The sequence below is a fragment of the Acinonyx jubatus genome, chromosome D3 (genome assembly GCF_027475565.1).
Source record: "Acinonyx jubatus isolate Ajub_Pintada_27869175 chromosome D3, VMU_Ajub_asm_v1.0, whole genome shotgun sequence".
In the NCBI taxonomy this organism is placed as follows: Eukaryota; Metazoa; Chordata; class Mammalia; order Carnivora; family Felidae; genus Acinonyx; species Acinonyx jubatus.
The window spans coordinates 45,619,714-45,643,146 of NC_069392.1; the positions used below are offsets into that span (position 1 = coordinate 45,619,714).

The 23,433-nt window shown below is 40.6% G+C and overlaps 1 protein-coding gene across 2 annotated transcripts; it reads left to right on the plus strand.

Moving 5' to 3' along the window:
* Positions 1-1,047: 1,047 nt before the first annotated feature.
* Positions 1,048-22,719, plus strand: HRH4 (histamine receptor H4). Of its 2 annotated transcripts, none has more exons than XM_053206317.1 (3): positions 1,048-5,938; positions 14,623-14,786; positions 20,267-22,719. In XM_053206317.1, exons 1-3 carry the CDS (start codon positions 5,908-5,910, stop codon positions 21,098-21,100), a joined length of 1,029 nt encoding a protein of 342 aa, XP_053062292.1. In that variant the 5' UTR covers positions 1,048-5,907; the 3' UTR covers positions 21,101-22,719. The 2 variants fall into 2 exon arrangements, with proteins under 2 accessions (XP_053062292.1, XP_014931630.2); XM_015076144.3 differs by lacking the exon at positions 1,048-5,938 and adding an exon at positions 7,384-8,331.
* Positions 22,720-23,433: the final 714 nt, after the last annotated feature.

Below are 23,433 nucleotides of genomic sequence, written 5' to 3' on the forward strand. Positions count from 1 at the left end.
CATTGGCATATGACAATTTCTAAGAATTATTTTTAACTTTAATTCATGTTTCATTTGACTTATTAATTTGTAAATTAGTTATATATCCTAATCAGGATGAACAAATAACTGGAGAAAGTATGGGTTTTGTTTGTTTTGATTTTTATAATTTGGATTTCCTTTGGCTGTTATTTTGAGGGACTGGAAAAACTAAATTTGGCTTTGCTAATATGATTGTATGGCACCTATCTACTGATAACAAAATCTATGTCTCGAAACTACTGAGTGAAGTCATGAAACTGTGTTTACAATATACATTTACAGTTAATCCAACTCCGCTTTCAAATAACAGTCTAGTATTTCATGTACCCCTGGGTAGTATGAGTATTCTAGAATAACAAAATAATCCTAATTCCTCCAATCTGTCCCTAATGTCATTGCTGTCATTCATTTCATTTACAAATAAGCATATATAAGACTGGATATGATATCTACATAAGCATACATAATCAAATATGTTATTGGTATTATTTTTTTAAACAAACTATTATCTGTTAGATCAATTAAGAATTAGAAATATATGAGGTGTCTGGGTGGCTCAGTCAGTTAAGTGTTCCACTCTTGATTTTGGCTCCGGACATGATCTCACAATTTGTGAGGTCGAGCCCTGCATTGGGCTCTGTGCTGTTAGCATGGAGCCTGCTTAGGATTCTCTCTCCCTCTCTCTCTCTCTCTCTGCCCCTCCTCTACTTGCTCTCTCTTTCTCTCTTGAAATAAACATTTAAAAATGAATTAAAAAAATGTTTTGTTTTCTTTTTTTTACCTTCACTTATTCCTTCTTTGATGCTCTTCCTTAGCTTAGATAGATCCAAGTTTCTGACCTCTTTCTTTCTCTCTAAAAAACTTTTTTTTTAAATGTTTATTTATTTTGAGATTGAAAGAGAGAGAGAAAGCAAGCCGAGGGACAGAGAGAGAGAGAGAGAGAGATGGAGGGAGAGAATCCCAAGCAGGACCCATGCTGCCCACACAGAGCCCGACATGGGGCTCGAACCCACAAACCGTGAGACCATGACCCGAGCCGAAATCAAGAGTCAGACACTCAACTGACTGAGCCACCCAGGCGCCCCTAAAAAACTTTTAATATTTCTGCAAGGCAGGTCTACTGGCAACAAATTCCCTCAATTTTTGTTTATCTGAGAGAGTCTATTTCTCCTTCACTTTTGAAGGATAATTTTGTAGGGTACAGGATTCTAGGTTGGTGGGTTTTTCTCTCAACACTAAAATATTTCACTCTCATCTTGCTGGCATGATTTCTGGGAAGTTGGATGTAATTCTTGTCTTTGTTCTTTTATAGGTAAGGTAGTTTTTTCCTCTGAAATTCTATCAGGATTTTTTCTTTACCTTTCATTTTCTGAAAGTTTGAAACAATATGCTTAGGTGTAGTCTTTTGAGTATTTATCCAGGTTGGTGTTCTCTAAGGTTCCTGGATCTATGGTTTAGTGTCTGACATTTGGGGAAATTCTCAGTCATTGATGTTTCAAATATTTCTTCTGTTCCTTTCTCTCTTCTTCTGGTATTCTCACTATGCATATGTTAATCGTTTGTAGTCAGCCCACAGGCCTTGGATATTCTTTTCTTTATTTCAGTTGTTGTTCTTTTTGCTTTTGGTTTTCTAGGATTCTATTGACATAACCTTTAGTTCAGAGATTCTTTTTTCAGTCATATCCAATTTACTAACTAGCCCAGTTTTCTACAGTGTTTTTTTTTTATCTCTAGCATTTATTTTTGGTTCTTTCTTAGGATTTCCACTTCTCTGCTTATATTGCTCATTTGTTCTTTTCTTTCTTTCTCTCTTTTTAAAAACTGCAGTATAATCAACATATAACATTATGTTAGTTTTAGGTGTACAACATAATGATTTGAAATTTGTATATATTGCAAAACAATCACCACAGTAAGTCTGGTTAATATATATTACCACAAGTATTTTTTTTCTTCTGATGATAACTTAAGATTTACTCTTTTAGCAAATTTCAAATATTATTAACTATAGTCACCATGCTGTACATTACATCTCCATGACTTACATAACTGCAATATTGTACCTTTTGACCTCCTTTACCCATTTTAGCCACCTCCTCCCAGTCCCCACCTCAGGAACCACCTATCTGTCCTCTGTATCTATGAGCTTGGCTTTTGTCATTGTTATTTTGTTTTGTCTTTTTTTTTTTTTTTTGGTTCCACAAAGAAATGAAAGCATACAGTATTTGTCTTTCTGTGTCTTATTTATTTCACTTGACATAATACCCTCAAGGTCCATCCATAGTGTCACAAATGTCAAGATTTCATTCTGAATGATATTCCATTGTATGTATGTTTATAAACCACATTTTCTTTTTTTACGTTTATTTATTTTGAGAGAGCATGAGTAAGGGAAGTGCAGAGAGAGAGGGAGACAGAATTTGAAGCAGGCTCCAGGCTCTGAGCTGTCAGCAAAGAGCCTGACGTGGGGCTCGAGCTCATGGACCGTGAGATCATGACCTGAGTCAAAGTCAGACGCTTAACTGACTGAGCCACCCAGGTGCCTCTACACCACATTTTCTTTTTGATTCATCCATCAGTGGACACATAGGTTGCTTCCATATCTTGGCTATTGTAAATAATGCTTCTATGAACATGGAGGTACATACATCTTTTCAAGTTAGTGTTTGCCCATTTGTTCTTGCATACTGCCTACATTATCCATCAGAGCCCTTCTCATACTCATCGTAGTTGTTTTAAATTCCCAGTCTGATAATTCTAACATCGCTGCCATTTCTGGTTCTGATGCTCACTCATGTTATTCAAATTGTGTTTTTTGCCTTTTGGTATGTCTTGTAATTTTTTTTTTTTTTTTGATAGCCAGACATGATGCACTGAGTAAAAAGAACTGCTTTATATAGGCCTTTAGTGATGTGACAATGAGGTGTCAGGAGAGAGGAAACATTCTATAGTCCTATGATTACATCTTGGTCTTTTAGTGAGCCCATGCCTCTGGACTGTGAACTGTAAAAGTATTTCTTACTCTCCTCCATTAGGTGGGACAAGATGGCTGGAGTGGGCTGGAGTTGGGTGTTTCCCTTCCCTAAGATCTGTTAGGCTCTGATCTAACCCCAACAGGTTGGGTTCTGGTTAACTAGTCCCCCCCCCCCAGGGCAGGCCTTGTTAAGAACAGAGTGCTCTGGCATATTTCAAAATGGCTTCTTTTTCTCTCCCCCTGCTGGAAGTATAAGGGATTTTTCTGGTATTTACACTGGGAACTTGGTCAAACTCTTGGAAACAAATCTCGTAATATTGTGGGGTCCTCCCTGTGACCGGATCCCCCTGGAATTTTACACTCTGAGTTAACTTGCCTGATCCTCTAACAATTCATCAATTACAGTTCATGGTTTTGCACCCTGGCACCAGTTCGTTAGTGTTTTCTGTTTTCAGACCTTCTGCTTTGATAACTCATAACTCTGTATATTTGCCCGGCTGTCTTTCCAATCTTGGCGACAGCAGTTTGCCCTGTGTCCCTCCCTCTCTTATGGATCCAAGAAGAGTTGCTTTTTCAGCCTGTTCAGCTTTTTCATCATTAGGATGGAGTGGTGAATTCCAAGTTCCTTACATGTGGAACCAGAAGTTCTAAGACCATGTTTGTATATGTTACCTAACTTATTTAAGTATAATCATAATGACCACATTTTAAATGAAGTTCTATGCTTAAGACTGAAAACTCATGCTGTTCAGTTTTGTCATCTGCCAGTTATGCTGTTGTGCTATTAAATTTTTTTTTTTTACAAGAGCTTAAACAAATGTATGTTGTTTGAATGCTAAAATGTCATTTCATATTGACCTTAAATGCTGGTGAGTTTTCTTTTTAATATTGGCTTCCCTAGTGATTTTATGTCTTAAGCCATAAAATTCTATTTCACAAGCTTGAAATATACTTTATTTGATGTTTGAGATACAAAGATATTGTTAAACTGAATAGAAAATAAAGAAGAGTATGGTCCTGGCATAGGAATAGACATAAAGATCAATGGACTAGTATTGAGAATCAAGAAATAAACACATACATTTATGGTCAATTGATATTCTACAAGGATTGCAAGGCAATTCAATGGGTTAAAAAGTAACTTTTCCAACAAATAACATCAACTTGATATTCACATGCAAAACAATGAAATTGCATCCATACCTCACACCATATATGAAAGTTAGCTCAAATGTATCAAAGACCTAAATATAAAGCTAAAACTATAAAACTCACAGAAGAAAACTAATAGTAAATCTTCATAACCTTGGATTAGATAATGGTTTCTTAGCTGTGACACCATGAGTGTAAGCAATTAAAAAAATCAGTTGGAATTCATCAAAATTAAAAACTTCTGTGCTTCAAAAGATATTATTAAGAAAGTGAAAATAACACACAGAATGGGAGTAAATATTTGCAAATTATATCTGATAAGGATCTAGTAGCCAGAATATATAAAGAAGTCTTTTTTTTTTAATGTTTATTTATTCTTGAGAGAGAGAGAGAGAGTGAGCAGGGAAAGGACAGAGAGAGAGGGAGACACAGAATCTGAAGCAGGCTCCAAGCCTGATGTGGGGCTCGAACTCACAAACTGAGATCATGACCTAAGCCGAAGTCATACGCTTAACCCACCAAGCCACCCAGGCCCCCCTATAAAGAAGTCTTAAAATTCAACAACAAATAATGCAATTGAAAATGCAAAATAGCCTCAGGAAGAAAAGAGTCTGGTCCTTCTACTTCCTCTTCATCCCTAAATGTAAACCTGCTGGTAAGCCTCTGCATGGTGATGATTTTAGTCTCCTGTTTGTTAAAGGAGATGGGCTGTGTTGGAGACTGGCAGAATTCTGCAGGGTAAGGTTAAGTCTCTTGTGTCCCTCTTCACATTAGCAAGATGAATCTTTTTTTTTTTTTTTAGTTGATTTATTTATTTTTAGAGAAAGAGAGAGTGCACATAGACTTGAGCACAGGGTGGGCAAAGGGAAAAGGAGAGAGAATTCCAAGCAGGATCCACACTGTCAGCACAGAGCCTGGTGTGGGACTCTATCCCACGAACTGTAAGACCTGAGCTGAAATCAGAAGTTGGATGCTTAACTGACTGAGCCACCCAGGAGCCCCACAAGATGAATCTTTAACAGTCACTACATGAGGTAAGGTGATGTTTATTTCTATTCTTAGCTATATAAGCATAATTAGTGGCTTAAGTTAAAGGATCTAAATAATTCCAAAAGACCTTAGATCACTGGTCACAGTTCACTAAAAAAAGTTACTTAAATTCATTATTTAGTAGCAAATTGCTAACTGATATATGAAAATCTCTAGATGTTTAACAATCTTGATTAAAAGGGTTTAATCATGGGGCACCTTGGGTGGCTCAAGTCAGTGGAGCATCCGACTTTGACTCAGGTCATGATCTCACAGCTTGTGATTTGAGCCCCATATCAGGATCTGTGCTGACAGCTCGGAGCCTGGAGTCTGCTTCAGATTCTGTCTCTGTCTCTCTGCCCCTCCCCCACTCACGCTCTGTCTCTCTTCCTCTCAAAAATAAACCTTAAAAAAAATTTTTTTAAAGGGTTTAATCATGCCTTTCTGAATGTCAAAGTCCGTGATTATTAAACAGTCTCTGTGAATAGGTTCTTTTGAATGGTGAACCACCTGTGAAGATTACTGATGATAGCTACTAGGATTTATTTATATATATTTATTTTTATTTACAGAACTCGAATTTTTAAAGTATCATAAATATTTTAAAAAGAATCGTTGGACATACATCAGAAGGATAGAAAAGGAAGGGGCCTGCCACACAAGTTACAGCGACTTGACACCAGTAAATTTAAATAAATGTAAACAGAGTACCTAGAATGGAATTCTGAGCTATGCACCTAGTCAACTCTCTGTTCACACAAGGTAAGAAAGGATGAAATTTTGCCCAACATAATTTGTCATTATTCTTTTTCTTAAATGTTACCTACCTGGCAGTCCACTTCCATGAAAGCAATTCCCTACAACCTCAGACCACAAGGCAAGCTCTCCAAAGTCTGTTGGATTGCTTTCTCTTCCCACATGAAATTACAAGAAAAAAAAAAAAGTCCAGATTACCACACTTTGTCCATAAAATAAATCCTTGTTTACCTTATGAGCCAACCCACTCAGTGCCCCTTTACAATCTTATCTATACTGCTTATAGTCATCTTGTTTACTTTTGTACCTTATCTTCTACTACAAAGTCAGCAGTGTATTTATCAACCTTTCTTTCCTTCCCCCTTCACACTGAATGCTCTTTAGAGTCTCCAATTTAGAGACTGGAATTAAGAAATTACATTAAACCGGTGCTGCATTGCTTTTTTAATAGAAAGGCCTTGAAAGTTGGCTAAACATAAAAACTGGCTAGTTTTGGGGCGCCTGGGGGGCTCAGTCAGTTAAGTGTCTGACTTTGGCTCAGGCCATGATCTCATAGTTTGTGAGTTCAAGCCCTGCATCTGGCTCTGTGCTGACAGCTCAGAGCCTGGAGCCTTCTTCGGATTCTGTGTCTCCCTCTCTCCTGCCCCTCCCCTGCTGATGCTCTATCTCTGTCTCTCTCTCAAAAATGAATAAACATTAAAAAAATTTTTTTTAAATCCCGGCTAGTTTTGGAAGGGACTTTGTAATTGTGGAAGAATGTAAAAAGTCCTAATACCTTGGGGCGCCTGGGTGGCTTGGTCGGTTAAGCATCCGACTTTGGCTCAGGTCATGATCTCACGGTCCGTGAGTTCAAGCCCCACGTCGGGCTCTGTGCTGACAGCTCAGAGCCTGGAGCCTGTTTCAGATTCTGTGTCTCCCTCTCTCTCTGCCCCTCCCCTGTTCATGCTCTGTCTCTCTCTGTCTCAAAAATAAATAAACGTTAAAAAAAAAATTAAAAAAAAAGTCCTAATGCCTCTTGGTAGTGAATGAGTGAATGCAAAAAAGAATAAAGATTAAGGAGAGTGATGGGGAACATCATTCAGATTTTTTAAAAAGATCATTATCATTAATTTGCATGCCATGAATGAAAAACAATCAAATCAACCATATTTTAAGTCAAATCTCACTATGTAATGTGTATTTTATTTTTATCAGATACATTTTTTTAAAATCACAAGCACCGTCTTGTACACAAGATTTCCAGCTTATGTGCAGTTAAAATATATATATTGGGGTGCCTAGGTGTCTCAGTCGGTTAAGCGTCCACCTTCGGCTCAGGTCATGATCTCGCACTTCGTGAGTTTGAGTCCTACATCGGGCTTGCTTCTGTCAGCGTGGAACTCTCTGTCTGGGACAGATCCTCTGTCCCCCTCTCTCTCTGCCCCTCCCCTGCTCATTCTCTCTGCCTCTTTCTCTCTGTCTCTCTAAATAAATAAAAGCATATATTACAGAGCAGCGGTGCAACAGAGTCCTATCTGATACTCCTCAACTCTCATCTTCACCTCCCCATCTCAAAGAATCTTCTGGGGGCTCCTTCTGGATGTCCACTCCTTGCTCTGTGCTTGGAAAGTCTCAAAAGACAGTAAGCTGGGGCAACGGCTGAGCTCGCCTCATAAACCCCTTTTCTCAGGGATCATTGTTCTTCATTGCCTGATGGCCAGTGCCTTGAAAACCATTGTTTCATATATTTTGCCCAGTTTTTTGGCTATGTCAGATAGGATGGTGAATTCAGCCCCTGTTTTTCCATCATGGTCAGAAGGGAATCTTTAACTAGTTCTATATTAGTTTAAAAAATGAATCTCACTGGAGCCCAATTTCTTACTTATATGATGAACCAATTATATTTCATATATATTACATAATATTGCTCTATTAAATGAAGATGGTTAAGTCACATTCAAATGTTTACAATAAAACATTTCACTGTCTTTTGGAAAAAACTTGTTCAGTGTCAGTTAAAGGGAAACTGTTATCACAAGTTTGCTTTATCAAGAATCAGGAAGTACAGTGAGATCAGCATTAGATTTTGAGAAATATTGTTATGAGTAGGAGACTATATGTATTAGGTATCCGATTGGAAAACATACTTGTCAGAATCGTCTTGCTGGATTCGTTTGCTCTACTAACTAGCTAGATGATGAGGGCCTCTTCATCATTTGATGAGATGTCAGCTTCTACTAATAGCACAATTGCTTTACTACCAAGCACTCACATTTTTTTAGTATTTTTAATGTGCTTAGTAGCGTTTGCTATAATGCTAGGAAATGCTGTGGTTATTCTAGCTTTTGTGGTGGACCAAAAGCTTAGACATCGAAGTAATTACTTTTTCCTTAACTTGGCCATTGCTGACTTCTTTGTTGGTAAGTCACATATCTTTATTTCAGATAATCTTTTCCAATTATAATTTATTTCTATAACTTTAAAATAAACTTTTGTTATTTCAAGGGACTGTGTAGAATTAGGGATTTTAAAAACAAAAAGTTTAAGGATTAAAGTTCTGTGGAGGCTTTAGGGGAGTAGTGTATATATATCTATATATATATATATATATATGTGTGTGTGTGTGTGTGTGTGTGTGTGTGTGTGTGGGTGTTTGTGGGTTTGTAGGAGAATTTTCATTTGAAAATCGTTTATTTTCTTTTTATAGAATAAAAATGAGTCCAGAATAGTTCTAAAATTGTTTTAGTCTAAGAGTTACTTGTTTCTAGAGGTACCTTCCTTCAATGTTTAGGTTTATAAGTATGTGTAGAAAAGTCAGCTGATGATATTGTTTTATAGGAACTTCTAGTATAACTTAACTTGTGGTTGTCTATAGCTACATAAACGCTTTTGCGTATCTTACAGTGAACCAAAACTCATAAAATATTTACTTTATTGCCTGGAACATAGGGTTGCTCAACAAATGTTAGTCCTCTTCTCTTTTGATTTCTCGGCAGATACGTGTCAATTCCACCCAAGGTCATGAATGTCAGTAGATTACCCATCCATGTGTAAGGACTGTTAGGTACTCAAGTATGATTAGCTAATGAGGAGATCTATAGAAGACTAAGTCTCATTAGTAAGGTTTCATTGTAGGAGAGTGGATAAGAGATGTTCACCAGGAGCTGTAACAGTATAGAGCATTGTGAGAACCACAGAGACCTACCAAGTGCTATGGGTGCTCAGAGGAGAGAGAGAGCACATTTGGTTTGTGCGTGGTAGCATCTGAAGTGAACTTCAAAGGACGGGTAGAATTTCCATAGGCAGAGATGGAGAGGGGAGGAGTATTCCAAGAATCAGCAAAGACATGCTGGTAGAAAATCATTGTGTATGTCTTCCTAAGTGTGGGCTGCAGGCTGGCTGGTGTAAAAATGGCTACATGGGATCAGTAGGGGATGAAGTTGGAGTAGTTGGGATCTATATAATGAAGGCTCTTGAATGCTAGTGTGTCTGGATTGGAGGCGATTCAACAGGCAGTGTGGAGATCTAGATTTTTAAAACAATTGAGTGACTGGATAGAGTGAGGCTTTACCTCAGAGACATTAGCAGAGATGTAGCAGGTGGGAGAAGCTGGAATGGGGAAGTTTGGTTTCAAAAACAACCCCACAGCTTGCTGAGAGCAACTGGGCACAGGCCAGAATCTCTGTTAATCTGCCACTCTCCTCCTTCACATTTCCCATGCCCCTTGCCAGCTTCATCCAGATGTCCACTTATTTAACAGCATCTGCCATGACGATGGAAGAATTAGAACAGTTTCTGAGAACTTTCTGTAACAAGGTTGGTGTTTTGTCTCAAGGCTGTTCTTTTCCTTTGCCATGCTCAGAAGTGGGCTTTTTGGCTCAGCCTGTAGGCTCGTGACAGTTGTGGTGAGCCAGGGCAGAACTCATGTAATTGTAAGGCAGCAATTCTTAGGACTTGTGGTCAGGAGACCTTGAGCTCCAGAACCATGTGGCAATGGCTTGGAGTATCACATGTGCTAGATATTATGGGCTTTTGGTTGTGCCCTTTTCTTACAGATTTTGAAAATGGCCTCCAGTCGAAAATCTAAATTCGTAGCACCTGAACAACTTCCCAGGCTGACTGTTGTGTTGGAAAGCAAAGAGTTATTGAGGAAAAACTCCAGTACCAGCTACATTGATAGAAATATATCTCATCTGCACACTATTCCAGAAACAAAGTACCATCAATATATATAAATATAGGGAGACGTCTATAAAATTGGTATCACATTTGTGGGTACCATCTTCACATCTGCACTTGTGGGCATTTATGGCCTACATGACCATGTGACAGATGGCCCAGGCAGGATCTGCAAGGACAAAGGTGGTTGGGGCTGACAGAGTCTGAACCTCATTTTCAGGAGGGCACAGTTAATCTTTAGTCGCTTCATGCCTCAGTTCAGGACTCTTCTCTTTTCTCGTGAGTTAGCTCAGGCTGCCACAACACAATACCCCAGTCGGGGTGACTTAACAGCAATTGACGTTCTTAAGGTTCTGGAGGCTGGGAAGTACCAGACCAAGGTGCTGGCTGATTCGGTTCTTGGTGAACGCCCTTGTCCTGATTTGTAGATGGTTGCCTTCTCCATGTGCTCTCACGTGTTGTTTCCCCTGTGTGTGCATGGAGAGAGAGAGACCAAGCAAGCTCTCCAGTGTTTTTTCTTCTTCTTCTTTTAATGATTATTTATTTTTGAGAGAGAGAGAGAGAGAGAGAGAGAGCACACAACAGAGTGGGGGAGGGGCAGAGAGAGAGGGAAACAGGATCTGAAGCAGGCTCCACACTGACAGAAATGAGCCTGATGCGGGGCTTGAACTCACAAACTGTGAGATCATGACCTGAGCCAAAGTTGAACACCCAATTGACCGAGTCTCTGGTGTTTCTTCTTATAAGGACACTAATCCTGTCGGATTAGGGCTCCATTCTTATGACCTCATTTAACTTTACCTCCTTGTAGACCCTATCTCCAAATGTAGTGACCCTGGGGAATAGAGCTTCAACATATGAATTTGGGGGCGACCCAAAAATTCAGTTCATAACACCCTCTAGGCACTCACTGTTATCCACACATTTCTCTTTCGGCCCAAAGAATTCACAGGGACTTTTAGCTCTCTCCCCAACCCACCCCCCATTTTGACTGTCATTTTCTCATGGAAGATGCAGCGTCTTAGCTGGCTTTGGAAAGAAAGGACAATACCAGACTGGTGGCAATGTTCACACAAACTGGGCTTCCCCATTCTCATCTATTCATCCAATACTGGTTTATTTTGAAGCAGGCACTCTTTGAAGTGCTGGGCATATGGCAGTGAAAATAGGGACAAAATTCCCTGTCCTCGTGGTGCTTCTGTTTTTACTGGGGGAGGGACAGTGGGGGGGATACATAATAAGTATAAATAAGTCAATAAAAGTGCGTAGTATTTTAGAAGGTGGTCATTGCTAGTGAGAACAGCAGCAGGGAAGAGGGAGAGAAAGGGTGCTAGAGATGGAGGTTGCCATTGAAATGTCAAGGGCAAGGCTCACTGGTCAGGACATTTCTGAGCAAATAGAAGGAGCTTCTGAGGGAAGAGCAGTTCGTGCTAAGGAAAGTGCAAGGGTCTGAGGGGTGTGTGTGCGGTGTTTCTGAGGCCCAAGAACTGGGATGGAGGGCGTAGCAGGAAGTGAGACAGGAAAGACAGGGCAGGCTGGGGTGGGCAAGTGGCCTGGGCTTTCCTCCCATCCTTCTTCTTTTTCCCTTCTCTCCTCCCCCTGTTCCTTCACCTCCTTGTTTTTATTTCTTCACCATCTTCTCTTAATACAGTTTTCTTTCCCTCAGCCCCCACGCCCTTAATGTGTCATGCCAAAGGCTTCTTGCTCCTTTCAAGAAACTGGCTCTTAGTTTTCCTTATCAAGTCCATTTGACCCAGAAGTATGCTTCCAGAGTGGAAGTTACAGAAACACTTCAGAGTGGGTGTATCCTAGAAATGTTTCCGATTCCACAGTGGTGGAATGAGCCACAAACATCTCCCCCACTCAACATGATAGAGGATCTGAGCATGACGTTTGTGCTAAAACATCACGTAGAACACAAGGGAACAGCGGGGTTTCACGAAAGCCAAAGGAATAGGCTACGGCCTCTTTTAAAATGCTATGTCAAGCAGCAACTAAAGTCTTGGACACACCCAAACACACCCTTCCTCTTTCATCTATTTCAGAAAATGTGTGGACAAGATTATTGAACTCACAGCCTTCCTTTAATGTGTAATGTTTATTTATTTTTGACAGGGAGAGAGAGAGAAAGAGAGAGAGAGAGCAGGGGAGGGGCAGAGAGGACCTCAAGCAGGTTCTGCACTGACAGCAGAACCCACGAACTGTGAGATCATGACCTGAGCAGAAGCTGGCACTTAACAGACTGATCCACCCAGGAGTCTCCCTTCCTTTAACGTTTAAATAGACAGTGGTGTCTGTCAGGCAAAGAATTACTGGCGTTGTACTCTTTGCTGTCATTTCTGTGGAGGAAATGTGTGTGTGAGTGTGTGTGTGTGTGTGTGTGTGTGTATGTGTGTGTGTGTGTAAAATATTCATGTTGGGAATATTAGAAGCCACAACTCTGGACCAAAATATATGTTTCTGTTTTGAAGATACTTTGACTTATCTCAGGTGATTTATCTCAGATACTTTGATTTATTTTATTTATTTACCTATTTTATACCACAGGCGTGTGTATGCATACGCGTGCGTGCACACACCCATCTTTGAGATGGGAGAAACCATAGGGAAGCTTAGTTATCATTAAAAATATAATTGAAACATGAAATAAGCAGGCAATTTGAACTACATATAAGAACTGACTGGGGCTCCTGGGTTTCAAAGCCAGTCTTCCATTACTAGGTGAGTTCAGTGGGTTAAGCATCCGACTTTGGCTCGTGGTTTGTGAGTTCGAGCCCTGCATCAGGCTCTGTGCTGACAGCTCAGAGCCTGGAGCCTGCTTCAGATTCTGTGTCTCCTCTTTCTGCCCCTCTCCTGCTCACACTCTGCCTCTCTCTCTCTCTAAAGTGAATAAACATTTAAAAAAAACAACCACACAACTCTTCCATCTCCATGATGCCTCGTGTCTCCTCTTTGTATGTGAACTTAGGTACAGAATGCTAAGTTCTGCATCCCCTTTCACTGGTGCTGAAACTACAGCATCATATCCTCGCGTCATCTTGTTTTGGGAGAATGTAGGGTTGCCTTCCTCCTTCCCTTTCCTTCTCCTTTCTTTTTACCTTTACTATTGTTCTTCCTGATAGGCTTACTTGGTTCTCATATGAAAATGGGAAATCCTGCCAAGTGCCTGATGAAATATGAAGATACTCACTGAGCTTCCACTTAATAGATTATATTCTCAGTGAGTAGTGTCACCTGTCTGAAATGTCAATCCAGCGGAAAACTCCCAGCAAAGCTTAAGGAAAGGGAACCCAGGGTAGTCATTTTTCTTAATTAGGCTATTTCTGTGCTAAGCTGAACCACTCACATATTTGTTCATTCAGTGAAGTGTAGTGGTTAAAGTCAAGAGTCTTTTTTTTTTCCCTTAATGTTTATTTATTTTTGAGAGAGAGAGAGAGAGGGAGAGAGCGTGCATACGAGTGGGGGAGGAGCAGAGAGAAGGAGACAGAGCACGTGAAGTGGGCTCCATGCTGACAGCAGTGAGCCCAATGTGGGGCTCGAACTCATGAATTGTGAGAGTAAAACTTGAGCTGAAGTCGGATGCTTAACTGGCTGAGCCAGCCGGGTGTCCCGGTAGGGAGTCTTGAAATCACACTGCCTGGTTTCAAAGCCAATCTTCCATTACTAGCTGAGTAGACCTTGGCAATCATGTCTCCCTCTTGAGCTATAGGTTCTTTATCGTCTAACTCAGCATAGTTTCTGCCTTACACAGCTTCTATGAAAGTTTAATGAGGTGATATATACAGCAGACATAGCACAATGTCTGGCATATGGTAACTGCACAATATATATTGGCTGTTATTAACTTACCCAAGTTAAATGTGTGAGCCACCGGGCAACTCTAAGTGCTGTGAAAAATACAAAGATCAACTTACAACATGGTCCCAGGCCTCAGGAGAAGCTAGTTAAAAGATGACAGAGATACCAAGTAGCAAGTATTTCTACCTGAGAGAGGGAGTGAAGAGCAAAGTGCCAACATAGTCAGGGGACAGAGGGGTCCCTTCTGCCAAGGAAGTTCCAAAAGAGATGACAAGGAGAAAGTCATTTTTTTGAACTGCATGGAGAATGAGGAGGTAGACTTCTCAGTACAAGAGAGGAGGATATTCTAGGAGGAAAGAATGCTGTCGGCAAAGGCAAAGGGGATATGAAACTACAGGCTGTCTTTGGGGGAAGGCTGGCCCATCCTGTGTGGGTTGCATCACGAACGTGAAGATGGCTTGTGCTGTATGTGGCTGGAAATGCTGTCCAGACCTGTGCTTCATTTGGAAAGCAATAAGGAAACACAGGATATTTATGACAGCCATTATAAAAATGGTATTTAAAGAACACATAGGAAATCAGTCCTGAGTTTGCTGATGAAGCACTATGAATTTCTAAATTATCATCAAGCCATTTTTGGTCATGTCATATATGTCATTGTGTTGTGTACCTATGCCTCTGGGTAGTCATTGATATGTGCTTTTTTTTTTTTTTAACCTTTTTTCTTTGTACAGGTATGATCTCCATTCCTTTGTACATCCCTCACACGCTGTATGGTTGGAGCTCTGAAAGTAAACTCTGCATGTTTTGGCTCATTGTTGACTATCTTTTGTGTACAACATCTGTGTATAACATTGTACTCATCAGCTATGATCGATACCAGTCAGTCTCAAATGCTGTAAGTCGAAACATTAATTTGCCTTCTTTAAACATTATGTGCTTGTAAATTTTGGGTCCACAAGCAAAAATTTTTTAAGTGTAATTTTTTTGTTTAGTTGGCAAACCGTAGAGGAGCCTGATTATCCTTCAGTTAACTGGCACTAAGTTTTCATTGGCCCTTAGTGAACAATTTCTGTGTGTGATTTGGCTAAGTCACTCCCCTATGTGCCACTGAAATGGGAAGACATCAAAGAAAATCTAAGGCGAGTTGTCAGAAACGGTATGTACCGAGTCCATAGGAGATTGGATAGATGTGGGGGTCGCAGTATGTTTATCAGTTTCTTTTTTTCCTTTTTTTTTTAATTTTTTTTATTTTTGAGAGAGAGAGAGAGAGAGAGAGAGCGTGCATGCGCATGCACGTGAGTGGGGGAAGAGCAAAAAGAGAAGGTGACAGAGAATCTGAAGCAGGCTCCACATTGTCAGCCCAAAGCCCTATGTGGGGCTTGAACCCATGAATTGTGAGATCATGACCTGGATCAAAGTCTAACATTCAACCAACTGAGCCACCCAGGCATCCCTATCAGTTTCATTCCTTACACAAATTAAGACCTGAATATTTTCCTCAGGTGGGATCTAGTGGGCAAGTAGAAAGACACGCACACTTTTGAATGTCATGAGAAAATCAATTTTCAATGGCCAAAGGGAAAAGACAGTGTACAGGGAGGCTATAGCTTAGACGGTGAGCCCAACCTGAAGGATCAACTCTTAGTGCCAGGGTAGGACCCATGCCAAGAAAGTCTGAATTGACCCAGGATTTGGAATAGCCTCATTAAAAAGTTAGTGGCAGTTCATAAGCCAGCTAAATTGATCAGCAATAGAACAAGGGAGCAAACAAGGGCAGATGCAAGTAAAGACAGAGGGTGAAAGGGGTAGAGAAATAAGGGGCAGTAATCTGATGTCTAGGAAACCTAGATGGGAAACTTCCTTCATTCTTGAGTCCCAGGACCCAAATCTTTGGGGGATGCTACTCTGTGCAAGGGATTTTGCTGAGTGCTGGGAAATGAATTAGCAGAGTCTCTACTTTTTTTTTTTTTTTAAGTTTATTTATTTTGAGAGAGAAAGAGACACCATAAGTTGGGGATGGGCAGAGAGAGAGGGAGAGGAAGAGAATCCCAAGCAGGCTCCATGCTGCCAGTGCAGAGCCAGATGCAGGGCTCGAACCCATGAAGCCATGCCTGAGCCAAAACCAAGAGACAGACGCTTAACCGCCAACCAGGCGCCCGCAGAGTCTCCACTTTCGAGGAGCATAATAGTCTAATGTGGAGACAGATCCAGGAACAAATGGGTTCAGTACAGTATACTAAGCATGGTGTTGGAGTTGTTGAGGGGACAGTGATAGTTCTGACTTGGGAGGTCTGCACAGCTTGCAGTAGACAGGGTTGGGAAGGTATATTGCAGAAGGCAAGGGTAAGCTGTGGGAACAAAGATGAGGCTCAAACAAGATAGAAATTGATTTTTCTGTCACAGAACAGTCCAGGAAAGGTGGGAGCCTCTGTTCCAGAAACTCATCCAGGGACCTAGGCTAACAGGGTGGCTGTGCACCCTCTAGGGGAGGGGTCAGCAAACTTTAGCTAGAAAGGGACCTATGGTCTCTGTTGCAACTGCTCGAGTCTGCCATTATGGTACAAAAACAGCCATACATACTATGTTAAAAAAAAAAAAAAAAGAATGATTCATTCATTGTGTTCCAGTAAAACTTTATTTATCCAAGCAGGTGGTGGGCCACATTTGTTTCATGGACAGTGGTTTGCTGACCCCTGCTCTAGGTCATTATTCTCCTCTGCATGGTCAAATTCAGGTTGTTGTCACTCCAGGTTCTAGAAAGGATGGGAAAAGAGCAGAAATCCAGGGCAAGGGATTTTGTCTTAACCACATGGTTCAGAATCATACAATCATTTCCGCTCACATTTTACTGGTGACATTTACTAACACCCATCTGCTAGTAACATCTTGCAGTAACATCGCACTGCAAGAAAAGCTGGGAAACGTGGTCTCTAGCTAAGCTACCATATTGCCAGGAAGAAGGGGAGAATTAATGTGTTGAGACATCCAGACACTTGGCCTTGGGTACTTCATTGACCCAGGGTCCACTGCAATTTGTACTGGACAAACTATGGAGAGAGTGCAGATCAGCTTGGGAGAACAATTTAGATGCCTATAAGCTCATGTTTTTCAAATCGCAGGTTATGACCTGTTATTGAGTCATGAAGTCAGTTCAGTGGGTCGTGACCACTTTTCAAAAAAATGTTTAAATGTTTTTGAGAGAGAGAGAGAGAACATGAGCAGGGGAGGGGCATAGAGAGAGGGAGACAGAGAATTCCAAGCAGGCTCTGCACTGTCAGTGCAGAGCCCAACATGGGCCTTGAACCCACGAACCATGAGATCATGACCTGAGCCAAAATCAAGAGTCAGATGTTTAATCGACTGAGCCACCCAGGCACCCCCACTTTTTTTTAAATGAAAAAGTGCATAGAAGAACATACTAAAACAATTTTTAAAAATTAGAGTATAAAATATCAGAGTACTTTGTACATAATAAATGTGTTATTTTATGAATACCTCTGTCTATGGACTTAGTTATGATGTAAAATGTATTTTTTTTTTTTATTAAATTTTTTTAAACATTTATTTATTTTTGAGAGAGAGACAGAGGCAGAGAATCAGAAACAGGCTCCAGGCTCTGGGCTGTCAGCACAGAGCCCAATGCAGGGCTCAAACTCACGAATCACAAGATCATGTCCTGAGCTGAAGTCGGAGGCTTAACCAACTGAGCCACTTAAGCACCCCTAAAATGTATTTCTTATTTTAAGTCAGTCAACATGTTCAAAAAAGAGTGTTCTAATTCACAATCTTTCCCACTTGTACTTAAACATTTCCTTGTTTTCTGTGTTAATATTTCTTTTGTAGCCTTTCCTGGGTGTTCCCACTTAACATTCATTAGGACATCCTTTCACTGGATGTCTAAGCTCTTAGGTCTACCCCAGGTGCAGTTAGGAGAAGTGTGTAGAAGTTGCAGAGACAGGGGTGCCTGGGTGGCTTAGTCGGGTAAGTGTCCAACTTCAGCTTGGGTCATGATGTCGTGGTTCATGAGTTTGATCCCCACATTGGGTTCTGCGCTGACAGTATGGAGCCTGCTTGGGATTCTCTCTCCCCCTCTCTTTCTGTCCCTTCCCCATTTGTGCCCTCTCTCTCTCTCGAAATAAATAAATAAACTTAAAAAAAAAAAAAAGAAAAAAAGAAGTCACAGAGACAGAAGGAGTGATGTCCACAGAGAGAAAATGAGTAGGTTTGTTTTCTAGTCTTGCCCTGAGGAATTCCTCTGGCCACATAAGCTGTCCCTGTGGTGAGGGCTGGGCCAGCTGGATCCCAGGTCCTTAGCACCAAGCACAGAGTCAACTGTGTAACACCAGTGCATGGATGTTCGCGAGGGGCACTCAGGCAGCTCTTGCACCTCTGTTGGCTAATACTTCAAATACAGCTGTGTAAGCCAGGAAGCCCTCAAAGACCACTGAAACTTGTGGGAAGTAGTTGTGGGGAAGCTGAGCTCTTGCTGTAGTACGAAGTAGTGTGATAGGGCAGGGTCATGAGCTGAGCCTGAAAGATGGAAATCTGATAATAACTTGGACAAGGAAGGCTCAATGCAGATGGCAGTGCATGATTACAGTGCTCAGACACATTTTCTGGAGAGCCGATTTCTGTATGGCTGAAGTAAGGGTGGGTGAGGGAAAGTAGAACAGTGTCATTGGAAGGAGTGGGAATTAACATGTATGCAGAGTTAAGATGGTAAGTGGAGAGTATACTGAAGATGAAGGAAGCTTGACAGGAAAATCAAGACCATGAAAATATTGTTGCTGGTTTCCTAGGACTGCTATAATAAAGTAGAACACATTGGGTGGCTTAAAACAACAGAACTGTTCTCTGGAATAAATTTGATATTTGGAGACTTGAAGTCCAAAATCCAAGTGTAGGCAGGGCAATGCTCTCTGAGGCTTCTAGGGCAGCCGGTTCCATGCCTTTCTCTTAGCTTCTAGTATTACTGGCCATCCTTGGCTTTCCTGGCCTTCCTCAACTTGTAGATGCATCACTCCAGGCTCTGCCTCCATTGTCCCGTGGTATTCTCCCTGTGTGTCTGTGTGCCTCTTACAGGGAGGTTCACCCTAATCGAGTATGACCTTATCTTAACTTTATTATATCTGCAAAGACCCTCATTGCAAATGAGGTCGTGCACGCAGACACTGGGTGTTGGGACTTCAGCGTATCTCTTTTGAGGACACAGCTCAACCTGCAACAGGCACTCAGAAGGGCTCTGCAATCCCGTCTCATTGTTACCACCAGTGTGTTCTGTAGGCTGCTCTGCCTCATAAAGGAAATCTGATTGATGGAACGTTTGGATATCTTATTGGGGTGGGGAAGGCATAAGAGGCAATATTCTGAATAATGAACGGATCCTGTCGTGGGTGAGGACTGGGCCATTGATTGATGTCAGGAAGGCCATGCCAACTGGCTTGGGCCTGAATTCAAGCAATGCTTGAGCTACCTGTGAAAAATGCTACCCAGAGATGAAGAGATGGGCATCATCTTCTCAATTCCCTTGGATGTCCATTATCCCATTTGACCTTATGCATAATAGAATAGAGATCACTTCCTAGCATATTGCATCACATCATTACAAAGGCTGAACAGAGCAATTAAAAAACTAAATGCAGTTTTATGACCATCTGGGTATTGTTACCATCTTCATAATCATTAGATTTAGTGCAAGAGATATATTAATTAGTGGCATGAGAAGCAGAAGGCAAAGAAGCGTATTTTATATGGGAACTTGTGGTCAGCACCATATGCATTTTAGCTTAGCCTAAGAAATACTAGTAATGTAGGAAAAAAAAAAACCCACTTCCCTGCAGTTTATAAAAATAACCTTTTTTTTTTTTTTTTGAAGCCAGCTTCTTCTTACCTCCAGCCAATTGGTGAGCCCTTCCCAGCCTGCACAATCCATCAAAGAAAGACAGTGCTGGGCATTGTTTCACCTTTTTAATAAAAATGAGTAGCCACTGTAGCACGAGACTTAGAAACTCAGAGAAAATAGTACATGAACCATAGTGGAAAGGGAGGCATGTTCCAGTTTCATGGGGAAATAATTTCCTTTCCCTTGAGTGAGGAAATCAGAGAAATATGGAATATATGAGCTAGAAGGAACCTTACTGATCTAAAAGAAGCTTAGGGAGGTTGTCTGTTCCAGGTCCCCTCAAAAAACTCTTGGTTCATGTGTTTATCTCTCATAGACGGTGGTTGACCTTTTAGATTACTTACCCAGTTACTCAGGGCCAGGTAACTTCCCTACCTCTTGCATATCCCTGAAACTCCTGAGGGTCTATGATATGCCATATGCAACCAACATATGTTCATTATAATGGAAATAACTTATTTCCTCTCTTTTAGATATCTTACAGAACTCAACACATTGGGATCTTGAAGATCGTAGCTCTGATGGTGGCTGTCTGGGTTCTGGCCTTCTTAGTGCACGGGCCAATAATTCTAGTTTCAGAGTCTTGGAATAATTCCAGTGTCAGAGTCTCGGAGAAAAAGGACTGTGAACCTGGGTTCATTTCCAAATGGTACATCCTTGCCATCACTTCATTCTTGGAATTTGTGGTTCCAGTCTTGTCAGTGGCCTATTTCAACATATACATTTACTGGAGGCTGTGGAAGCGTGGTAATCTCAGTCGGTGGCAAAGCCAGCCTGGACTCACTTCTCCTACCCCTCCCAATAACTGTGGACCCTCACTCAGGGGTGGACTGTTTTCAAGAACATCTCTTCCTGAACTGAAGGAAACAGCAACATCTGTTCCTTCGAAGAGACACGGTAGAAAGAGCAGTCTCTTGTTTTCTCTAAGAGCCCAGACAAATAGCAATATAATTGCTTCCAAAATGGCTTCCCTCTCCCATTGTGATTCCCTATGTCTTCACCAAAGGGAACACATTGAACTGCTCAGAGCCAGGAAATTAGCCAAGTCACTGGCCATTCTCTTAGGTGTTTTTGCCTTTTGCTGGGCTCCATATTCTCTGTTCACGATCATTCGTTCATTTCTTTCACCAGAGCAGCGTCCTCAAACAATTTGGTATGAAATCACCTTTTGGCTTCAATGGTTCAATTCCCTTGTCAATCCTTTTCTGTATCCATTATGTCACAAGCATTTCCAGAAGGCTTTCTTGAGAATATTTCATGTGAAAAAGCAACCCATACTAACACAAAATCGGTCAATGTCCTCTTAAAGATGATTTTATCATTTACAAAAATTTTAGTCTTAAGCTCACCTACATGAATTTGATCTGACATTTATTTTTCCCTTTCCACTAGACAGGGCAAAATGAGAAAAGTCCATAATATTGTAACACTTGCAAACTTAAAAGAAAAATCAGAAACTGGAAGTCAAGGGAAAATAACCAGAAATAGACAACAATCTTTTTTGCAAACTCACAGCCACAAATGCACTGTACTTTTCTTACTCGTTGCCTCTTCCTTGTCTTTTAGATCTTGATATAACATTGATTGCGAAAGTCAAGAGTTCTTGTTTTCTATGTTCAGTGTTTGCTATAGTGTTAAGTGAATTTCCCTTTTATTTTATAGTGATGAGAAATTGTCAAGTTGTAAAGTCATTTTTTCCTAAAGTATACAATAGAAGAAGGACATATATTGTCCTCTTCGCTGGAAGTGGGAAGGCATGTTGGGGTTTGAGCTGTCAGGAGCAGGGAGCCAGGGTGTGCCCAGATGGAAAGGTAGAAGGCACGTGTACGTCCAGGCTCTATGCTACTGATTCCAGAAAAGAAGAAAGTGTGGAGAGGGAAGAGCAGGTAACTGCGGTTCTCAGAGTTCCTCAGAGGGCCTGGCAATCATAGGATAAGAGAGTAAGTGAGAGACAAGATCACCAACTGGTTGAAAGATGGCTTTCCTTTTGTCCTTCCTGCCCTCTTCTTCCAACTTCCACATCAGCTAAAACATCTGTGAAAAAATATGTAAGAGAAAGGCTACGAGATGGCAAAAGGACTCTATGATTAAACTTGATGTAGCTGTTTAACATTCTCAGAACTAATAGATGTCAATAATTATTAATAAAATATACTTCTGTATTTATTTGACGTCTTTAATGTGTGTGTAGTGCTAAGAGTGATTTCTTTATGTGCCATTAGTGTAAGTTATACCTTGCTGATGAGTCACATTTTCTTAGTCTGGTGATGTTTTATTTATTTATTTTTTGTTATTATTAATTCTTCTTCTTCCTCCTCCTCCTCCACCTTTTCCTCTTCCTTCTTTGTAATAAAATTTTATTTTGATTTCATTGTTAATTTCATCTCTCCTATAAGGTTTTATTAGTGTTTCTTTGGTAACTTCTCAGAGTTCCTTAGTCATTTCTGTATTTTTTAGATCTTTTAAACCTTGGTTAATTTCAAACACTAAAATATGAAAATCCTTTAAGTACATAAATGCTTAGATATGCCTATGATTTTTATATGCAATTGTCCCTTGCATTAAGTTCAAAAATAGGAGACACATGTTTAACATTCAATAGTATCACCTCATGCCAGTCACAGTGGCTAAAATGAACAAATCAGGAGACTACAGATGCTGGCGAGGATGTGGAGAAACAGGAATCCTCTTGCACTGTTGGTGGGAATGCTAACTGGTGCAGCCACTCCGGAAAATAGTGTGGAGGTTCCTCAAAAAAATTAAAAATAGATCTACCCTATGACCCAGCAATAGCACTGCTAGGAATTTACCCTAGGGATACAGGAGTGCTGATGCATAGGGGCACTTGTACCCCAATGTTTATAGCAGCACTCTCAACAATAGCCAAATTATGGAAAGAGCCTAAATGTCCATCAACTGATGAATGGATAAAGAAATTGTGGTTTATATACACGGAATACTATGTGGCAATGAGAAAGAATGAAATCTGGCCTTTTGTAGCAATGTGGATGGAACTGGAGAGTGTTATGCTAAGTGAAATAAGTCATACAGAGAAAGACAGATACCATATGTTTTCACTCTTATGTGGATTCTGAGAAACTGAACAGAAGACCGGGGGGGGGGGGGGTGGGAAAGAGGTTAGAGAGGGAGGGAGCCAAAATATAAGAGACTATTAAAAACTGAGAACAAACTGAGGGTTGATGGGGGTGGGAGGGTGGGGAGGGTGGGTGATGGATATTGGAGGAGGGCACCTTTTGGGATGAGCACTGGGTGTTGTATGGAAACCAATTTGACCATAAATTTCATATTTAAAAAAAACATTCAATAGTAATGTTGAAAATTTGAGAAATGAACCCTTACAAATACACAACTTTTTATAAAGTTGTTACTTGTCAGCTATTGGCTTTGACATTTATACATTAGTAGTTGGGATTTCATATGATTACTGTAGCCGTGAATGTTTATTGAATTGTGTGGCCCCATGAAAACTTTTTCTGGTTGAACCCTAGGGGAAATAAGCATAAATATTCATAATGTATTTTCTAAACTATAGAAAATATGTCTCATTCAAAGATGTGATCAATGTAAAACCTGTTATTTTTTTTGCCACTTCAAAGAAAATGCTGCAAACTGTCTATGA

What these genes read in the sequence shown, in the direction of transcription:
- HRH4 (XM_015076144.3), top strand. Translation starts at nt 8,106, where the DNA reads ATGATGAGGGCCTCTTCATCATTTGATGAGATGTCAGCTTCTACTAAT. An exon ending in CATTGCTGACTTCTTTGTTG is followed by an intron (nt 8,332 to 14,622) that starts GTAAGTCACATA and finishes TTCTTTGTACAG; the next exon opens with GTATGATCTCCATTCCTTTG. An exon ending in ACCAGTCAGTCTCAAATGCT is followed by an intron (nt 14,787 to 20,266) that starts GTAAGTCGAAAC and finishes CCTCTCTTTTAG; the next exon opens with ATATCTTACAGAACTCAACA.